General features: G+C 42.0%; 1 protein-coding gene across 2 annotated transcripts in view; it reads left to right on the plus strand.

Annotated features, from left to right (window-relative positions):
• The window catches only part of LOC141156828 (cytochrome P450 3A8-like), a 459,870-nt gene that overhangs the window by 347,279 nt on the left and 90,718 nt on the right, over positions 1-21,873 (plus strand). For both annotated transcript variants that reach the window (XM_073643251.1, XM_073643242.1), the window contains exons 5-6: positions 10,266-10,365; positions 10,457-10,570. In XM_073643251.1, the coding sequence (XP_073499352.1) occupies positions 10,266-10,365; positions 10,457-10,570 (214 nt within the window). The remainder of the gene's footprint in view (positions 1-10,265; positions 10,366-10,456; positions 10,571-21,873) is intronic.

The following is a 21,873-nucleotide window of genomic DNA, read 5'->3' on the forward strand; positions in this document are numbered from 1 at the left end:
TATCATCATGAATAATTTGCTTGTAGATTAGGAGACTGACTACTGCTGCTGTCTACCTTGTGAATATTGTGTTGTACCTTGATTGACCCAAGGCACTCAATCCTATGCATCGGGAAGACATTTTCCATCCCAGGGTCCCACTAGGTCCCGGCTTCCATAATATTAACCCAGTTAAAATGCATCAGTGAGATGTACCGTCCCTGGCCACATTCACTTGTCCACGTGTTTGTGGTTAGGTGGTCCTTCCCGCTAACTGCGCTGGGAAGGGTACGGGTAATGTTCTGGGACCCGTGGTTGTGTAAGGCAGGGACGACACCGGGTAAAATATTGGTGGCTAGGGACCAAGTACCGAGCCCCGGCCACCGCCATGAGGTTGTGGAAACCTTCTGCCTTCACAAGCCTAAAAGGCAAAATTTCTAGTGCAAGCAGTCCAGAAATGTGGCAGTTTAGTATTGCGGCCTGTGGATGGGTGGGTGTTTGGCAGCATACTTGCACTTGCATTCCAAGGACTGAGGTATGGACAACTGAAAGCTGTGCTGCGACAAGGACATGGATGGTGATGGTTGAAAGTCTGCAACGACAGGTGCAGGACGGGAGGCATCTTCGCATGCACCATGGACAGGGGATTGGCATGCATGCACAACAGCGGAACAGGCAGTGGTGTCACCCGCAGACACTGTTTCTGGACCCTAGCGATCAACCCAGCTAGTCAGGTGCTTTGCTGTCATGTGCCTGAGCATGCTGGTAGTCAGGCTTGTAGTTTTGGCGCTCTTGCTGATGCTGGCCTGGCAGATGTTTTAAATGGCCTTTTTGGGGTTATCTAAACAGTCTTTAAAAATGAACCAGATTTGAGAAGTTGTACTGGCAACTTCCGTCGTGTTGGTGTTCCGGGGAACAGTTGCCCGCCTTGTGTTTGTGGCCACCACACTGCTTGTTCCTGCCTATTGTGGTGCTATGCCTCCCTCTCCCTGTGTGCTGCTGTCCTCATTCTACATGTCCCTTTGCCAGGATGGGTCAGTGACTTCGTCGTCCACAGCTTCATTTTCCACTTCCGCACCCTGGTCCTCCTCCTGACTTTCTGCCCATTGTGTCTCATGATCATCCACCTCTTGCGACAGTAATTGCACTTTCCCACCGTCACCATCACCATGCGATTTTCTGTTGAACTGCTTGAAGCGGACCAAGCGAGAGGCCCAAATCTATAAATGGAAATGTGAACAGCTCTTCGGGTAACCCTGGACTCTCTCCTTCAAACCACATATCCAAGCTCTTTCCACTTATTAGCGGACCGAGCGAGAGGCCAGAATCTATAAATGGAAAGATGAACAAAACAGCTCTCGGAGTGTCCAAGTATCGGATCAGTTGTCTCAGGGCACTCAGAATGGTGAGAGGAAGGAGGATCAGGGTGAGGAACATGCCGACTCCAAATAAAAAAAATCTCCTGGATCCACACTTTTCTCAACCACGAATCTACAAAAGCACTAGTGCACGCCCTCATCATCTCCCGCCTCGACTACTGCAACCTCCTGCTCTATGGCCTCACTTCTAACACTCTCGCACCTCTCCAATCTATCCTAAACTCTGTTGCTCGACTAATCCACCGGTCCCCTCACTATTCCTTGGCCTCTCCTCTGTCAATCCTTTCACTGGCTCCTCATTGCCCAGAGACTCCAGTTCAAAACCCTATCCTTGGCATGCAAAGCCATCCACAACCTGTCTCCTCCATACATCTGTGACCTAGTCTCCCGGTACTTACCTGTATGCAACCTCAGATCCTCACAAGATCTTCTTCTCTACTCTCCTCTTATCTCCTCTTCCCCCAATCGCATACTAGATTTCTCCCATACATCCCCCCTACTCTGGAACTCTCTATCCCAACATTTCTGACCCTACTGTTGAAACCTTCAAAAGGCACCTGAAGACCCACCTCTTCCGACAAGCGTACAACCTGCAGTAACCCTCGCTCCAACATACCGCTGCATGACCAGTTCTATCCTCACCTACTGTATCCTCACCCATCCCTTGTAGACTGTGAGCCTTCGCGGGCAGGGTCCTCTCCTCTGCTGTACCAGTCGCTGTCACATTTTTGTTCAAGATTTTTGTAATTATTTTTGCGATGTATACCCCTTTCTCACATGTACACTGTGCGCCGAATTATTAGGCAAATGAGTATTTTGATCACATGATACTTTTTATACATGTTGTCCTACTCCAAGCTGCATAGGCTTGAGAGCCAACTACCAATTAAGTAAATCTGGTGATGTGCATCTCTGTAATGAGGAGGGGTGTTGACTAATGACATCAACACCCTATATAAGGTGTGCTTAATTATTAGGCAACTTACTTTCCTTTGGCAAAATGGGTCAGAAGAGAGATTTGACGGGCTCTGAAAAGTCCAAAATTGTGAGATGTCTTGAAGGGATGCAGCAGTCTTGAAATTTCCAAACTTTTGAAGCGTGATCACCGAACAATCAAGCGTTTCATGGCAAATAGCCAACAGGGTCGCAAGAAGCGTGTTGGCCAAAAAAGGCGCAAAATAACTGCCCATGAATTGAGGAAAATCAAGCGTGAAGCTGCCAAGATGCCTTTCGCCACCAGTTTTGCCATATGTCAGAGCTGCAACGTTACTGGAGTATCAAAAAGCACAAGGTGTGTGATACTCAGGGACATGGCAAAGGTAAGGAAGGCTGAAAAACGACCACCTTTGAACAAGAAACATAAGATAAAACGTCAAGAATGGGCCAAGAAATATCTTAAGACTGATTTTTCAAAGGTTTTATAGACTGATAAAATGAGAGTGACTCTTTATGGGCCAGAGGCTGGATCTGTTAAGGGCAGAGAGCTCCACTCCGACTCAGACGCCAGCAAGGTGGAGGTGGGGTACTGGTATGGGCTGGTATCATAAAAGATGAACTTGTGGGACCTTTTCAGGTTGAGGATGGAGTGAAGCTCAACTTCCAGACCTACTGCCAGTTTCTGGAAGACAACTTCTTCAAGCAGTGGTACAGGAAGAAGTCGGTATTGTTCAATTATAACATGATTTTCATGCAGGACAATGCTCCATCACATGCATCCAACTACTCCACAGCGTGGCTGGCCAGTAAAGGTCTAAAAGAAGAAAAAATAATGACATGGCCCCCTTGTTCACTTGATCTGAACCCCATAGAGAACCTGTGGTCCATCATAAAATGTGAGTTCTACAGGGAGGGAAAACAGTACACCTCTAGAAACAGTGTCTGGGAGGCTGTGGTGGCTGTTGCACGCAATGTTGATCGAAAACAGATCAAGCAACTGAGAGAATCTATGGATGGAAGGCTGTTGAGTGTTATCATAAAGAAAGGTGGCTATATTGATCACTAATTTTTTTGTTTTTTTACATGTCAGAAATGCTTATTTCTAAATTTTGTGCACTGATATTGGTTTACCTGGTGAAAATAAGCAAGTGAGATGGGATTATATTTGGTTTTTATTAAGTTGCCTAATAATTCGGCACAGTAAAAGTTACTTGCACAAACAGATATCCTCCTAAGATAGCAAAATCTAAAAAAAAAAACACTCCCACTTCCAAAAATATTAAGCTTGGATATTTATGAGTCTTTTGGGTTGATTGAGAACATAGTTGTTGAGCAATAATAAAAATAATCCTCTAAAATACAACTTGCCTAATAATTGCCCAATAATTCTGTACACAGTGTAAAGCGCCAGGAAAATCCATTTTGGATTAGTTTTTGTATGTTTTATTGTGAGCCTGTAAAAGTGGCGTAAAACTCTGACCACATTGTTCACAGCAGACACCAAGGAGTCAGAGATGCTTCCATGGGTTTCCCCATGCTGTTCCCATGTCATTTGAGCACTGTTCCCATCGATTTGGGCAGTTTTCCCATAGACTTACATTGGGCTCGTTGCTCGGGTCGAGCACGCAAGCATTTTAATTTGCTTGATCCGAGCAACGAGTACCCGAACATTTTAGTGCTCGACCGTCACTTGGTCTTCCGTATCAAAATCACTTAAACTGATGCTGTCTCTTTGGCTCCCACTGATAGCTTGTTCCAGGACCTTTAACCTTGCCATGGCTGTGGCGTGTTCACATTCCTCTTCTTGGGCCTTTATTTCTGCCTTATTGCGTGCTGCGCTGGCTTCCATTTCTGCCTTCCTGCGTGCTTCTTCAGCTGCCATTTCTGTCTTCTTGCATGCTGCTTCCACTTCCATTTTAGTTTTCTTTTGCGCGAAAGCAGCTTGTACCTTAGTAGCTTTGGCTTCTGCATGTGCTCTTATAAGCTGTTCACTGAGGGTTGAAGATTTCGAAGAGCGTGACTTTGATGATTGTTTGACTGTCTGGCGGACCCAGCAATGCGAGATGATGTCTTGGCTATTTGTACAATTCTTGCTTCTGTCTTGGCTTTAATATCACGTACTATGCATTCTCTCTCAGAGTTAAGTTTTTGGAAAACCTGCAGCTCTTCAAGAGAAACAGATGTATTAAGCCTTTACAGAATTGTAATGTATTTGTTTCTCTTTCTGGCATAGGTTTCATAATCTGAACACAGTTGTCCTAGGGCTCCCTTTAGTGGTAGTTAGAGAGAAGCAGGCTGAGAGAGGCTGTTGATGTGACTCAGCAATTTTCCCATAAGTCTGCTATAAGGCTATGTGCCCATGATGCAGAAATGCTGCAGGGTAGAAGCATTTGTCAAGCGTTTTTGCATGCATTTCTGCATGCAGGTTATCAAGCGCTTTTCCAAGCGACTTTAGCATCACTTGGAAAAATGCTTGACAACTTGGTCACATGAGCTTCTAACATGGCTGAGGATGGTGAATTAACAAGAAGAATGTGGAAGAATGGAGGGGTTACTGACATCAGAGCTACATCAGAGAGAGACAGCGAGAAAGAAAGGACAAACTTCTATAGAGAGCAAACCTTATTGACTAGCAATGATACAGCAATATAAAACAACTCAATAATGGCGCAATACTGTTGAATAATTCCCAAATCATGGGACATGGCATCTACTCTCTTGCTGAGTGCGATGGTCCTCTTTTAAAAGTCTCAACCAATGTAAAAGACTTTATTGAGTTTCACGGATTGTTTTGTACTACAGCACAATATAATGGTTCTGGTGTCCAGCATTATTTGTATTTATTTAATATATTATAATTTTGCTAATTTTTTACATACAGTTGTGATATTCTGTGAATACATTTATATGATCTACAGATCTGTACATTATAGTCATTGTAGACATAAAGGGAACTTGACAGCTGATTTGTGCTGCCCAAACCGCAGGCCGCATGAATCAGACATTGGTTCTGTCATTTCAGTCTGGTGTGTTTTACTCTTTTACTCTGAAACGCTGCAGTATTTCAGAGAAATCATGCATTTAAAAGCTGGCTGGGGACCATACCATATGGGAGTCTTGTCCAAGAAGTATGTCCCCTTCGTGTGTCCCTGCCGGCACTCCTCTTGAGTGACAGGTTTCTCCTTATACACACATGTAGGATGGAAGTGGGGTAGGGACAAGCCACCAGGGCCCGGCTTCTTGTACCAGTCATCCAAGCGGTATAGTCCCCGGCCATATTTTAACCACTTCGCGCCAGAGCCTGTTTTTGCATTCGTGACCAGGCCATTTTTTTCAATTCTGACCACTGTCACTTTATGAAGTAATTACTCTGGAACGCTTCAACGGATTCCCCTGATTCTGAGATTGTTTTTTCGTGACATATTGTACTTCATGATAGTGGTAACATTTCTTCGATATCACTTGCGTTTATTTGTGAAAAAAACATAAATTTGGCAAAAATTTAGAAAATTTTGCAATTTTCAAACTTTGAATTTTCATGCCCTTAAATCAGAGAGATATGTCACACAAAATAGTTAATAAATAACATTTCCCACATGTCTACTTTACATCAGCACAATTTTGGAACCCATATTTTTTTTGTTAGGAAGCTATAAGGGTTAAAAGTTGACCAGCGATTTCTCATTTTTCCAACAAAATTTACAAAAACATTTTTTTAGGGACCACATCTTATTTGAAGTGACTTTGAGGGGCCTTTATAACAGAAAATACCCAAAAGTGACACCATTCTAAAAACTGCACCCCTCAAGGTGCTCAAAACCACATTCAAGAAGTTTATTAACCCTTCACGTGTTTCACGGGAATTTTTGGAATGTGGAAGAAAGCAATGAACATTTAACTTTTTTTCACAAAAATGTTATTTTAGACCCAATTTTTTTATTTTCCCAAGGGTAACAGGAAAAAATGGAATACACAATTTGTAGTGCAATTTCTCATTAGAGCGCTGATACTCCATATGTGATGGAAAACCACTGTTTGGCGCACTGCAGGGTTCGGACGGGAAGGAGTGCCATTAGACTTTTTGAATGTAAAATTTGTTTGAATAATTAGCATACGCCATGTTGCGTTTGGAGAGCTCCTGATGTGCCTAAACAGTGGAAACCCCCACAAGTGACACCATTTTGGAAACTAGACCCCTTAGGGAACTTATCTAGATGTGTGGTGAGCACCTTGCACCCCCAGGTGCTTCACAGAGGTTTATAATATTGAGCCGTAAAAATAAAATTTTCACATTTTTCCCACAAAAACATTTTTCATCCCTTAATTTTGCATTATCATAAGGGTAATAGGATAAATTGCACCATGAAATTTATTGTGCAATTTCTTCTGAACACGCCGATACCCCATATGTGGAGGAAAACCACTGTTTGGGTGCACGGCAGGGTTTGGAAGGGAAGGAGCGCCATTTGACTTTTTGAATGTAAAATTTGCTTGAATAATTAGCGGACTCCATGTTGCATTTGGGGAGCCCCTGATGTGCCTAAACAGTGGAAACCCCCCACAAGTGACACCATTTTGGAAACTAGACCCCTTAGGGAACTTATCTAGATGTGTGGTGAGCACCTTGCACCCCCAGGTGCTTCACAGAAGTTTATAATATTGAGCCGTAAAAATAACATTTTCACATTTTTCCCACAAAAAATGTTTTTCATCCCCTAATTATGCATTATCATAAGGATAACAGGAGAAATTGCACCATGAAATTTGTTTTGCAATTTCTCCTGAGTACGCTGATACCCCATATGTGGGGGAAAACCACTGCTTTGGTGTACGGCAGGGTTCGGAAAAGAAAGGAGCGCTATGTTGGCTGGGATAGGTTGCAGACACCTTGTCACATTTGAAGAGTCGCTGACATGCCAAAACAGCAGAAACCCCCACAAGTGACCCCATTTTGTAAACTACACCTCTCAAGGAATTCATCTAGGGAAGTAGTGAGTATTTTTTAATTTTTTAATTTATACCATTGGGCAGTGAAGAAAACATAATTGTATTTTTACCACAAAAAAATGTTTTACCCTCAGATTTTACATTTTCACACAGGGCAATGGGTAAAAATGTGCCGAAATGTGTCACACAATTTCTTCTAAAAGTGGCAATACCCCATATGTGGCTGTATCGTACCGCTTAGCCATACGGCGAGATCTGGAAGGGACGGAGCGCTATTTGACAATTGGAGAACTTTCTGCTACCTGTAACTTGGAAGTCCCTTATATTTTTAACAGATGACGGACCTGAGTGGGGACTAGCTTTTTTTGAGGACCAAGTTGAAGCTTTTATTGGGAACATTTTACGTAACATTTATCCGGCGCTCTAGGCTGAGCACTTACATCGGGGTTTCCATCTAAATTTCCAAGTGATGTAATTCAGATGAAACCCCTGCAGGATCCATTCACTATAATGAGGCAGCAGAGTTACTCTGGACTCCGTCTGGCCTCTGTTTGGCGGTGTCCTTTTTTTCAGAAGTGCACAAAATTTTGGCCAACCGCATTTTTATGCACGCTTAAAAAAATGACACCGTGGGATCACAGGCCAAATGGCATCCACAGTGGCCTATATCTGCCTCATTACAGGGAATCTTCCATCACGGGTTCCGTCTGAATCACGTATTACAGATATTTACACGGAAACTCCGGTGTAAGCGCTCAGCAGAGAGCACAGGATAAATGTGAGCACAGCCTTACTGCGATCTTTGGGAGACATAATAAACAAATCAGTAGCAGGTGAAGAATTGGTTTTATTTATTTTTTACGCCTTTCCTCGTGCGGTATAAGTGATGAGATTACTCTATTCTTCGGGTCGGTGTGATTACAGAGATACCAGATTTATATCGGGTTTTTATGACTGACAGCTGTCACACACTAAAAGACACTTTTTTTGCAAAATCTAGTTTTTGCATCGCCATATTTTGAGAGCTATAATTTTTCCATATTTCGGCTGACTGAGTCATATTATGGCTTGTTTTTTGCGGGACGAGTTGACATTTTTATTGGTACCATTTTTGAGTACGTGACATTTTTTGATCGCTTTCTATTCCGTTTTTTGGGAGGTAAAATTAACAAAAACCAACAATTCAGGAATTGTTTTTTGAGGTTTTTTTTATGCCGTTCTGCGTGTGGTAAAAGTGATAAGGCAGCGTTATTCTTCGGGTCAGTACATTTACAGCGATACTACATTTACTGTATATTTTTTTATGTTTTGGCGCTTTTACACAATAAAACAATTTTATAGAAAAAATATTTTTTTGCATCGCTTTTTTCTGAGAGCTATAACTTTTTTATTTTTCGGCTGATGGAGCTGTATGGCGGCTTTTTTTTGCGGAACAAGATGACGTTTTCAGCGGTACCATTTTTATTTCCATTTTGCTTTCTGATCGCATTTTTTTCCACTTTTTGTTTGGCGATATGAGGAAAAAGCATAGTTTTTTGCTCCGTTTTTTATTTATTTTTATTACGGTGTGCACAGAAGGAGTTAATTAGTGTGACAGTTTTATAGATCGGGTTGTTTCGGATGCAGCTATACCAAATATGTGTACTCTTTGTTTTTGCATAAATATACGGATTTATTGGTTTAATATTTTCTTTATTTATTTTTATTTATTTTGTGATTTTTTTTTAACAGTTTGAAAACATTTTTTAGACTTTTTTTTACATTTTTACTTAGTCCCTGTATGGGACATTAATTTTTATTTTTCTAATCACTGTTCTCATGCAATGCAATAGACATGTATTGCATTGCATGAGAAGTTTGCTGACAGTTTCACACTGTCTGTCTCCTGCTGGACTCAGCTGCAGCCTGAGCTCAACAGGACACCATATATGGCAGATCTGGAGGCGGTCATGTGACCTCCAGCTGCCATAACAACGGCAGGTCCTGGAAGACATCAGGGGCCCGTCGGAGAGGTAAGTGGACGACCCCCTCTCCTCTCACTATCTTCTATATGCCGCGATCACTATAGATCGTGGCATATAGAAGCTAGAAAAGGGTTAACATCATTGGGACCTGATCCAATCAGGTCCCGATGATGTCCCCTGTCAGAGCTGTCACTCTGAACCACAACCGCATCACTTGCAGGACCCTGGGGGTCCTGAGGGCTGCGGGACCACCGACCGTTCATAAACGTCGACGCTGCACAGAGCCCAGGCAGCGCCGACGTTTATGTACAGTGGGCGGTCGGGAAGCGGTTAAATGTGTTTTCTCTGAAAAGCTGCATTTCAAAGAAAAACGTACCTGGCTGAATTGACAAAGTTGGACTCCGCAGTCAGGTTCCTTTTAAAAGATAAAATATATTAGTCTTTAGAATGTCTACTTAGCTCAAACATGTGTGACCACAATTTCTTTAGATAAAGGTTTTTTTTTTACCAAGATTGAAAGTTATGCCTCATCCAAAAGCTAGAGTATAGCTTACTAATCACTGGGAACCCCATTTATTCAGATAATGGAGCTCAGCAGAGGCCTGTCTAAATGGAGTCATGATCGAGCATACACATTGGCACTCCATACATTGTCTATTATGGGACTACTGGAGAAAGCTGAGTACAGCGCTCGGCTATTTCTGCCTTACACTATGAATGAGTGGAAGTGCACACACTTGACCTCTTTTGCATTTAACATTATACAGGGCCCCATTTTCTGAATCAGTGGGGTCCAGTCTTTGGACTCCAGCTCTCATACGTTATCCCATTTTATGAATAGTCAATAGCTTAAAACCCTGGTAAAATCCCTTTGTCTACAGAAATAACGGTAAGGTAAGTCTGAGCTTATTACACATTACAAAGGATCATGTACTGTAATCTCATCACTGACGTACACGGCTGAGACTGTTCAACTTTTAATTGATAAATGTAAGCAATCATCTTGTGCCTATAGTGCTGGTCTCACAATTTATTTGAACACATCTGTTTTCTGAACTAGGTTCTATGATGGGAGACAGCCGGTGCTGGGAGTAATGGACCCCGCAATAATTAAGTTCATCCTAGTTAAGGAATGCTATACTATATTTACCAACAGAAGGGTAAGTCCTTCAACCAAATCCTGGTATGATATTGTATATTTCTAGTGATTCTTGTTATCTATATTAATTAAAAAAAATTGCTTCCTTTTAGAATTTTGGCCTTAATGGCCCTTTAGAATCTGCAGTATCAAATGCTGTTGATGATCAATGGAAAAGGATACGGACAGTGTTGTCACCAACATTCACCAGCGGTAAACTTAAGCAGGTAAAATATGTAGACAGATTATAAAGATGTATATACAGTGGCGACCAAAAGTTTAGCATTTTTTTTTTAAGTGTTATTACCTCTGTCTGGTTGTTGTGATGCCATTTTCCTGGTGATTTTAGTAGATTGAAAGCAAATGGTTGTCAGCTATAAGGACGAAAATTGTGTTTGACTCTTTATGTGTTAGTTTTCAACATTTGCTGGGCCAAATGTTTTGCATATTTTGTCATGAGTAGTCGAATTTTGCCTAATTTTTTTTTTTTTATGTTTGTGTTTTTAGGTTAAAACATTGTAAAGACAAAGTCAAATTTATTACCAGATGTCAGGAAGCTTATTATTCTGAGAGTGAAGTCAGGCAAAAGCTAAAAATAATTCAACTATGGAATTTAACTGTTCTCAGAGTCAAATGTCACGTATATTAAAGAAAGAAAAGGAAGGTTATGGAACAGCTGACAAATCTAGTAGTGGACGACCACGGAAAACTTCCTCCAGAGTTGATCAGATTATTAAGAAAAAGTCAGTATCTGATGTCCATAAAAGTGCTGTATAGATTTTGCATGAAATGAAAGAAGAATATGGGGTCAAAGTGAGTCGCCTAACTGTGGTGTGACTGCTACGAGCAGTAGGGTTGAATGCACGAGTTCCAGTCAAAAACCCTTTCATCTCTGCAAAGGACTAGAAGGTCCAACTTGAATTTAGTCAAAAATTGGTTGGCAAAGAAAATGTTCACCGGTTGCAATGGCCATGCCAATCACCTGATTTCAACCCTACAGAGCACCTTTGGGATGAATTAGAGCAATAAAGGATGAATTGTTTGCAGATTTGCAAATGGAATGGAGCAAGATGTCTTGAATACCCTAGTGGCTTGATTGCGCCTTCGGTGTGGTGCAGTAATTAAAGCAAGAGGTTATGATACAAAATACTAAGTTATGGCATTGTGTAGCATCGGCATCTCTGCCCCCTGCCAGGCAGAGACGCTGTCCCTCTCACCGCCGCGCTCCCCGCCTGGCGTTCTCCAGCGCTCCTCTTCCTGCTTCTGCCGGCGCGCGCAGCTTCCCGGGCACGGTGGTTAGGGCGTGCCCGCGCTCCCTCCCTCTTAAAGGGGCCGCGCGCGCCGCCCTAAGGATTCCCCGGCCAATTGCCGGAGGTCCTCCCATATATGAGGCACCTCCTCCAAAATGGAGGTGCCCGAGCAACAGTTGTTGCACAGTATACTTACCTCTGCTTCAGTCCTCAGGTCCTGCTGCTAGCCTGACTACTAGTCCTGCCCGCCAGCCTGACTACCAATCCAGTCCGCCAGCCTGACTCCTCTCCAGCCCGACAGTCTGTCTTCCGTTCAGTCCGCCAGTCTGTCTATGGGCTTTGCCCGCCTGCTCACCTGGAAGCACCTGCTTGATACTTGCCGTGACCACCTGTCAGCCTACCTGGAGGCTCCTGCCCATCACTTGCCGTGACCAACTGATAGCCTACCTAGAGGCTCCTGCCTGTCACTTGCCGTGACCACCTGTCAGCCTACCTGGAGGCTCCTGCCTGTCACTTGCCGTGACCACCTGACAGCCTACCTAGAGGCTCCTGCCTGTCACTTGCCGTGACCACCTGTCAGCCTACCTGGAGGCTCCTGCCCGTCACTTGCCATGACCACCTGACAGCCTACCTAGAGGCTCCTGCCTGTCACCTGCCGTGACCACCTGACAGCCTACCTAGAAGCTCCCGCCTTTCGCCTGCCGTGTCTGCCAGTCCATCCACCCGGATCACTCGTCAGCCTGCCTGCTGTGCCCATCTGCAATACCGGTCAGTCCCTGCCATCTGTACCTTGGGAGTCACCTGCTCCCTTACAAGGTCGTCCTCAGAGTAGCACCTGGTCCCTCTGCTCGGACCCTCCCTGGTCATGGAGTCGATTGAGCCGCCGTACGACCTAGGTCGCTCCGAGTTGATACCTAGTTGCGCCCCTCTGGGTCCCTCTTTGCACCGCAGCACAGAGGTTCCACCATCCGGATCCGTAACACATTGTAAACAATGAATTGCTCCCTATGTTTTTTGTGATCAATAAATAGTATATGCAAAACTTTTGGCAGTCACTTTTCTTTAATTAAATGACCATACCTACAGTTAGGTCCATATATATTTGGACAGAGACAACATTTTTCTAATTTTGGTTCTAGACATTACCACAATGAATTTTAAACAAAACAATTCAGATGCAGTTGAAGTTCAGACTTTCAGCTTTCATTTGAGGGTATCCCCATTAAAATTGGATGAAGGGTTTAGGAGTTTCAGCTCCTTAACAAGTGCCACCCTGTTTTTAAAAGGGACCAAAAGTAATTGGACAATTGACTCCAAGGCTATTTCATGGACAGGTGTGGGCAATCACTTCGCTATGTCATTCTCAATTAAGCAAATAAAAGGCCTGGAGTTGATTTGAGGTGTGGTGCTTGCATTTGGAAGGTTTTGCTGTGAAGTAAACATGCCCTCAAAGGAGCTCTCCATGCAGGTGAAACAAGCCATCCTTAAGCTGCAAAAACAGAAAAAACTCATCTGAGAAATTGCTACAATATTAGGAGTGGCAAAATCTACAGTTTGGTACATCCTGAGATAGAAAGAAAGCACTGGTGAACTCATCAATGCAAAAGACCTGGGCGCCCACAGAAGACAACAGTGGTGGATGATCGCAGAATAATCTCCATGGTGAAGAGAAACCCCTTCAGAACAGCCAACCAAGTGAACAACACTCTCCAGGAAGTAGGCATATCAATATCCAAATCTACCATAAAGAGATGTCTGCATGAAAGTAAATACAGAGGGTTCACTGCATGGTGCAAGCCACTCATAAGCATCAAGAATAAAAAGGCTAGACTGGACTTTGCTAAAAAACATCTAAAAAAGCCAGCACAGTTCTGGAAGAACATTCTTTGGACAGATGAAACCAAGATCAACCTCAACCAGAATGATGGAAAGAGAAAAGTATGGCAAAGGCGTGGTACAGCTCATGATCCAAAGCATACCACATCATCTATAAAACACGGCAGAGGCAGTGTGATGGCTTGGGCATGCATGACTGCCAGTGGCACTGGGTCACTAGTGTTTATTGATGATGTGACACAGGACAGAAGCAGCCGAATGAATTCTGATGTATTCAGAGCCATACTGTGTGCTCTGATCCAGCCAAATGCAGCCAAACTGATTGGTCGTCGTTTCATACTACAGATGGACAATGACCCAAAACATAAAGCCAAAGCAACCCAGGAGTTTATTAAAGCAAAGAAGTGGAATATTCTTGAATGGCCAAATCAGTCACCTGATCTCAACCCAATTGAGCATGCATTTCACTTGTTAAAGACTAAACTTCAGACAGAAAGGCCCACAAACAAACAACAACTGAAAACCACCGCAGTGAAGGCCTGGCAGAGCATCAAAAAGGAGGAAACACAGCGTCTGGTGATGTCCATGAGTTCAAGACTTCAGGCAGTCATTGCCAACAAAGGGTTTTCAACCAAGTACTAGAAATTAACATTTTATTTACAGTTATTAGTGTTGAGCGAGTATGTTCTATTAACCCTTTCGCCGAGTATGCTCGGGCCGAGCTCCGTGTATTTACAGCTGCTCATTGATATGTTTGAATCGCTCCCTTGTGCATGATTTGCGACTGTTTGACATTTTTATGACATGTGAGGAATGTCTATTTCTTACACATTCCTCACATGTAATAAAGCTGTCAAACAGTTGCAAATCATGCACACGGGAGCGATTCAACCATATCACCGAGCAGCTGTAAATACTCGGAGCTCGGCCCGAGCATACTCGGACAGAGCATACTCACTCAACCCTAACAGTTATTTAATCTGTCCAATTACTTTTGGTCCCTTTAAAAACAGGGTGGCACATGTTAAGGAAACTCCTAAACCCTTCATCCAATTTTAATGTGGATACCCTCAAATGAAAGCTGAAAGTCTGAACTTCAACTGCATCTGAATTGTTTTGTTTAAAATTCATTGTGGTAATGTCTAGAACCAAAATTAGAAAAATGTTGTCTCTGTCCAAATATATATGGACCTAACAGTATATTCAAATGCATTTTGGTTAAAATTAAGGTCTTCCATGGTGACAACTTCATGCACTTTCAATTCATCACCAGGGAAATGGCATCACAACAAAACAACCAGACAGAAGTAATCACATTTTTAAGAAAAATGCTAAATTTTTGGTCGCCACTGTATGTACAGTTGCGCTCAAAAGTTTACATACCCGGCAGAATTTTTGCTTTCTTGGCCTTGTTTCAGACAATATGAATGATAACAAAAAAACTTTTTCTCCACACATGGTTATTGGTTGGGCGAAGCCATTTATTGTCAAACTACTGTGTTTTCTCTTTTTAAATATTAATGACAACCAAAAACATCCAAATGACCCTGATCAAAAGTTTACATACCCCAGTTCTTAATAGTGTGTATTGCAGGAGGCACTTGAAGAAAAATGGGCTGCATGGTGGAGTCACCAGAAGAAAGCCATTACTGCGCAAATGCCACAAAGTATCTCGTCTAAAATACGCCAAACAGCATAGAGACAAGCCTTAAAACTTCTGGAACAAAGTAATTTGGAGTGATGAGACCAAAATTGAACTTTTTGGCCTCAACCATAAACGTTACATTTGGAGAGAGGTCAACAAGGCCTATGCTGAAAGGAACACCATTTCTAATGTAAAGCACGGAGGTGGATTGCTGATGTTTTGGGGATGTGTGAGCTACAAAGGCACAGGAAACTTGGTAAAAATTGAAGGAAAGATGAATGCAGCATGTTATCAGCAAATACTAGAGGCAAATTTGCACTCATCAGCCCAGAAGCTGCGCATGGGACGTACTTAGACGTTCCAACATGACAACGATCCAAAACATAAGGCCATATCGACCTGTCATTGACTACAGCAGAACAAAGTGAAGGTTCTGGAGTGGCCATCTCAGTCTCCTGACCTCAATATTATTGAGCCACTCTGGGGAGATCTCAAGCGCGCAGTTCATGCTAGACAGCCCAGGAATTTACAGCAACTATAGACTTTTTGCCAAGAAGAATGGGCACCTTTACCATCTGAGAAAATAAAGAACCTCATCCACAACTACCACAAAAAACTTCAAGCTGTCATTGATGTTAGAGGGGGCAATACACTGTATTAAGAACTGGGGTATGTAAACTTTTGATCAGGGTCATTTGGATGTTTTTGGTTGTCATTAAGATTTAAAAAGAGAAAACACAGTTATTTGACAATAAATGGCTTCACCCAACCAATAACCATGAGTGGAGAAAAAGTTTTTATGTTATCATTCATATTCTCTGAAACAAGGCCAAGAAAGCAAAAATTCTGCCGGGGTATGTAAACTTTTCAGCACAACTGCATTTGCACATTTATTTTGATCATAGATGAAGTAATAAGTTAAAAAATGATTTGTCTGCGGTGATTTAAGCAATTTTCCTAGCACTATAAGTTTTGTATTCCAAAAAATAATAGAGTAATTATGGCTCGAGGAAGGGAAATGGGAATAGATCTTATTTTTTATGTATTTTCTCAAGTCCAAAAAGTTATAAATTTCCTCATCCAGAAGATTGTAGGACAATTTTAAAGAATTAAAATTTATAATTGCATCCGAATTGGGGCCTCTTATAACTGCTGAGCACTTTGATATCCCAAATTTTCCCTATTTATTAGGGAGTGCAGATTGATGTATACCGTATTTTGCGGATTACAAGACGCACCGGATTATAAAATGCACCCCAAATTTTGGGGTGCAAAATAGGAAAAATGTTTTTTTTTAAATAAAATTGTGCGCCTTATAATTCTTTTTACCTGGGGGGCAGCGGTGGTGGAGCGGGTGTCACACATACCAGAGATTGGTGATACTACAGGCCCCGTCCTCAGAAGAAGTGTCGCTTATTCAAGGCAGTGGGTGGCCCCGGTGGTGGCGAGGTGATGCTGCGGCCCCGTCCTCAGAAGTTGGCGTTGAGAGGAGGCAAAGTTCCCTATGCCATACATAGCCTTGCGCTGTGCTTTGGTAAAATGGCCACCGGAGCATGTGCAGATCGAGATCTCGTCTCCCGAAATCTCAATCTGCGCATGCTCCGGCGGCCATTTTGCTGAAGCACAGTGCTATGTACGGGATAGGGAACCTTGCCTTCGCTCACCTCCGACTTCTGAGGACAGGGCCGCAGCTTCTCCCCGCCACCACCGGGGGCCCGCAGCATCGCCCTGCTACCGCCGCAGCCGCTACCAACATCCTGTATCTGGGACCCCGATCCGATGCTGCCACCCCCCCCAAGGAAAACCATAAGCTCGCATTATAAGACGCACCCCCTTTTTCCTCCTTTTTTGGGGGTGAAAAAAGTGTGTCTTATAATCCGCAAAATACGGTAGTTAAAAGAAGTTTATGCAAAGGATAAAAGCTTAGATTAAGTTTTTGCAACTTTTTCCATAAAAGTATAGTAGATTCTATTAATGGGTGATCTGGGATTGGTAAATAATGATCTAGCAAATGAAAGATGACAAAAGAGAACTCTTGTTAAATGATTTCTCTATACATACCCAACAAGGCCTACCTTCCTTTATAAACCAATTTCTACTTTGTAAAAACATGTTGGTATCACTATAGGCTTGGATATTAGGTAGCCCAATACCTCTTTTCCCTTTGGACTTAAATAATAGTGTTTTTGCAATTCTTGCTGATTTAGCTTGTCATATAATTAGATAATTGCTTATGAAGCTTTTTAATCCAAAGATCTTGGATCAGGATACGAATTGTCCTAAAAAATAGTGTAACTTCAGTAAAATAATTATTTTATAAAAGGCAATCCTTGCTAACCACGAGTATTTACTTTATCAAATTTGTTAATGGAAGTTTGGATCAGCTTTAAAATATTAGACTGGTTCTCATCCAGAGTATTATATAGTGGTTTTGTTATTTTTATTCCTAAATAAGGAATATTAGGTTTTTCCCAATAGTAAAGAAACTTGTTCTGGATTGAGTTTCTTAGGTGGGTGTCCAAGCAAAAACCTAGGATTTTTGACTTTTTAACATTCATTTTATAGTAAGAAACCAAGGCAAAGTCATTAATTACTGAGGAGACAGAATTAATTGGGCCAGTAATGGTAATTGGGCCAGTAATGGTAAATAGGGCATCAAATAACCAAATTTTGTATTGCCTATGGCTCAAGAGGATGCCCTTTAAATGCTGATTAGTTCTGATGGATTCAATGAAAGGTTCCATAATAAGACCAAAGAGGAGAGGGGAAAGTGGGTAACCTTGACAGGTGCCATTAGATATAAAGATATTATTAGATAGCTAATTGTTGACATAAACCTTTGATGATTGGTGAGAGTACAAATCTGAAATTGTCTTAAGAATATGACCTTGAAAACTGAATTTATTTAATGTTGAAAACATAAATTCCCACTTAATCCGATCAAATGCCTTTTTGGCATCTAAAAATAATAAAATAACTTGGGATTTCTTCTTTTCCACTGACGATAATAGGTTAAAAATTCTCCTTGTGCCGTTCAAGACTTGTCTCCTATTGAGAAAACCAATTTGGTCTGAATGTACTAATTTAGGAATGATTTTAAGTAGTCTTTCAGAGATCAATTTGGAATAGATTTTTATATCAGTATTCAAAAGTGAGATAAGTCTATAATTTGAGACAAACTCAGGGTCACTGTTTTGCTTCGGTATAACAACTATGGTTGCATGTGAAGATTCTTTCCGTAATGAGCCTTTGGTGCAAGCTTGATTAAATATAAATGTCAATGGGAGAGAAAGGTGATGCCCAAATGCTTGTAGTACTCATTAGGAAGACCGTCGGGACCTGGAGATTTGCTCTCTTTTAACTTATGAATTGCTGCCTCAGTTTCATCATTGGAGAAGGGGGAGTTTAGAGAATTAATTTGGTAAGAATTGGTCAGGTTTTTTTTGGAAAACCCCATTTATGGGAGGTATTATTAAGCTTAGGATAGAAGTAGTGTCAGGGAATGATTTCCTGCCACATAATGTCTCTTTAGAAGAATCGGGAAAGACCTTGATAGATTCAAAAAGAGAGGGTAAGTTTTTATATTTCCTTAAATATTCCAAGAGCAAGAGTCGATCCTTTGTTTGGAAAAAATGAAGCCTTGTAATAACTTCCATGTGTACCTATCTAAGTAGGAACTTTGGCTTCGGTAGTGTATGTGCTCTATCAATTGTCAGCTCTATGTTAGAAGACACAGATAGAGTTTTGTGTAATAAGTCTTTTATATAGGAGGTAAGATCTCCAGGTCGGTCGCTCTCTGGAATCTCTCTAAATTTGAGGCTATTTTGCTTGTTGCGATCTTCAAGACCCGTGCGTTTTGCTTTAAGCATTTTTACTTCATTTTTTAGTAATGTTGTGTGACCATTTTCAAGGACATTTTGCTTAATAGAAACAGATTCCACTGTCTCATCAGTTACTTTAAGCTTCTTATTGATTTCTTGCAATGAATTCTGAATACTGTCAAATCTATTATTCATGCTAATGTCCAGCTGTTGGATTGTGGACTTAAATAGCTCAGATAGAAATCTCTCACATTGAGTTGTTTCCCTGGTTGCCAATCGAGAGACCATGTGTTTCTTCAGTAATTTTGGAATCAAATGTAAAAGTAGGATGAAAGGCAGGAGGACTCATTGTGTCTAATCTTGGACGCTGTTTGTATGGAGAGACATTTAAATAGATATCCTCAGAGTCCTCCTCAGTCTCTGATGGCTGAATTTTTATTAGATTTTTATTATCTTTATTATTGCTAGCCGATTTATTTCATTTATTCCTGGAGAGGGATTCCTCTGAGGAAAATGACATATTGTGGTCAATGGCTTTAGTTGGATGTTTAGAGCCTCTTTTAGTATTGTTCCTATGCTCTGTGTTAGTGTCTCTAACAGAGGGGTCTTTCTGAGCCTAAGCTCTAGAATCAGCTGGCTGAGCGCTAATTTGAATTGTGCGTTCTTGCGACAAGCTGCTAATTTTCCCCTTAGGGGATTACCCAGAGTGCAGGCACTCCTCTGAGCTTCTTTAAGAGACCTTGTGAATACTAACACCAGAGTTACCTCCTTGGTTATTTGCGTGGTGCTCCACGTCACTACTGCTGCTGGAAAGTGATGTGCATCACTGCGGGAGAGAAGTTACACTCACTGCAGCAGTGTCTTCGGCCTGCGCAGTCTCTCCTTTGGCTGGATGAGTAGTGTTGAGCATTCCGATACTGAAATATCGGGTAACGACCAATATTCGCGGTATCAGAGTTCCGATACTGAGTTCCGATACTTTTAGAATATCGAATACCGGAATCGGAAGTTTCCAAAATGCCTGCGCTCTGCAGTGTCTCTGAAGGATGATAAGCTGGATAGCAGCGCTCAGCTTACTGTACTTGTCATTTAGTGTAAAAGGTTTTATTAAAAAAAAATAATAGTGTTTTCATGCACCGTCTCTTTAGAAAAGCCGGCCGCCAATTCAGCAACGGTACCCGACAATTTAGAATAGAAAGAATAGAGCATCACACATAGATTAGATAGATAGAAACATGTCAGTCACATATATAAAAAGTACAGTGATAGTGTTTATTACTGTACTTGTCATTTAGTGTTAAAATAAAGGATTTATTAAAAAAAATAATTGGCGTGGGTTCCCCGTAATTTTAGTCTCTAGCGGAGGTTAAGCAGACACCTGGGGCAGATGTTTGAAGCCTGGGAAGGGGGTAATACCCACGGAGCTTCCCAGGCTACTAATATCAGCCCCCAGCTGAATACTTAGCCTTTACTAGCTATTAAAATGGGGGACCCCCAAAAAAATTACGTGGGGCCCCCCCTATGTTAATAGCTAGCAAAGGCTAGGCAGACAGCTGGGGGCTGATGTTAATAGCCCAGGAAGGGTGCCATGAATATTGGCCACCTCCCAGGCTAGAAACACCAGCCGTCAGCCAATTCTGGCACTTAGCCTCGCTCTTCCCACTGCCCTGTAGCGGTGGCAGTGGGGTAATAGGGCTGGGGTTGATGTCAGCTTATAATGCCAGCTGACATCAAGCCCAGGTTAGTAATGGAGAGGCGTCTATAAGACACCCCCATTACTAACCCCATAGTCAAAGTTAAAAAAAAACCACAAACACCCAGAATAAAGTCCTTTAATTGAAATAAACACACAATTCTTTATTGTTCTCAATTAAACCATACTTACCATCACACCCATTCCAGCTGAAGCCAATGTCTACAATAAAAGCAAAATAATAAAGCAACCTCATCCTTACCTTTCCATGGTTCCCATGACGGCTCCAGCTCTGCTACATTCACATGACAGGCTGGATCGCAGCCAAAAGCTGACTTGAACTCGGCTCATCTGGATGCCGTCACAGCCAGACACTGAGGAGCGCAAGCATGCCTGCGCTTCTCAGTGTCTGCGGCATGGCAAGCTGGATGGCAGCTTTCGGCTGCGATCCAGCCTGTCATGTGAATGTAGCAGAGCTGGAGCCGTCGTGGGAACCATGGAAAGGTAAGGATGAGGTTGCTTTATTATTTTACTTTTATTGCAGAAGACATTGGCTTCAGCTGGAATGGGCATGATGGTAAGTATGGTTTAATTGAGAACAATAAAGAATTGTGTGTTTATTTCAATTAAAGGACTTTATTCTGGGTGTTTGTGTTTTTTTTTAACTTTGACTATGGGGTTAGTAATGGGGGTGTCTTATAGATGCCTCTCCATTACTAACCTGGGCTTGATGTCAGCTGGCATTATAAGCTGACATCAACCCCAGCCCTATTACCCCACTGCCACAGCTTTGGCTAGGTATTCAGCTGGGGGCTGATATTAGTAACCTGGGAAGCTCCGTGGGTATTACCCCCTTCCCAGGCTTCAAACATCTGCCCCAGCCATCTGCTTAACCTCTGCTAGAGACTAAAATTACGGGGAACCCCACGCCAATTTTTTTTTTAATAAATCCTTTATTTTAACACTAAATGACAAGTACAGTAAGCAACACTGTCACTGTACTTCTTATATATGTGACTGACATGTTTCTATCTATCTAATCTATGTGTGATGCTCTATTCTTTCTGTTCTAAATTGTCGGGTATCGGTGTATGCCGCTGCTGAATTGCCGGCTTTTCATGTAATACATTCTACATTATTCTTAGTTGTTTTCCTTCATGTAGAATTAACCTACAAGGAAAGAAAGAGTTTATTTTCATTCCGATATTTGTGTCCCATTGACTTGCATTGGATTCAGATATCGGAATCGGCGATATCCGATATTTTTGGGGTATCGGTCCGATCC

The sequence above is a fragment of the Phyllobates terribilis genome, unplaced genomic scaffold (assembly GCF_046119375.1).
Source record: "Phyllobates terribilis strain yellow unplaced genomic scaffold, ASM4611937v1 Scaffold_1__5_contigs__length_1240528914, whole genome shotgun sequence".
Classification (NCBI taxonomy): Eukaryota; Metazoa; Chordata; class Amphibia; order Anura; family Dendrobatidae; genus Phyllobates; species Phyllobates terribilis.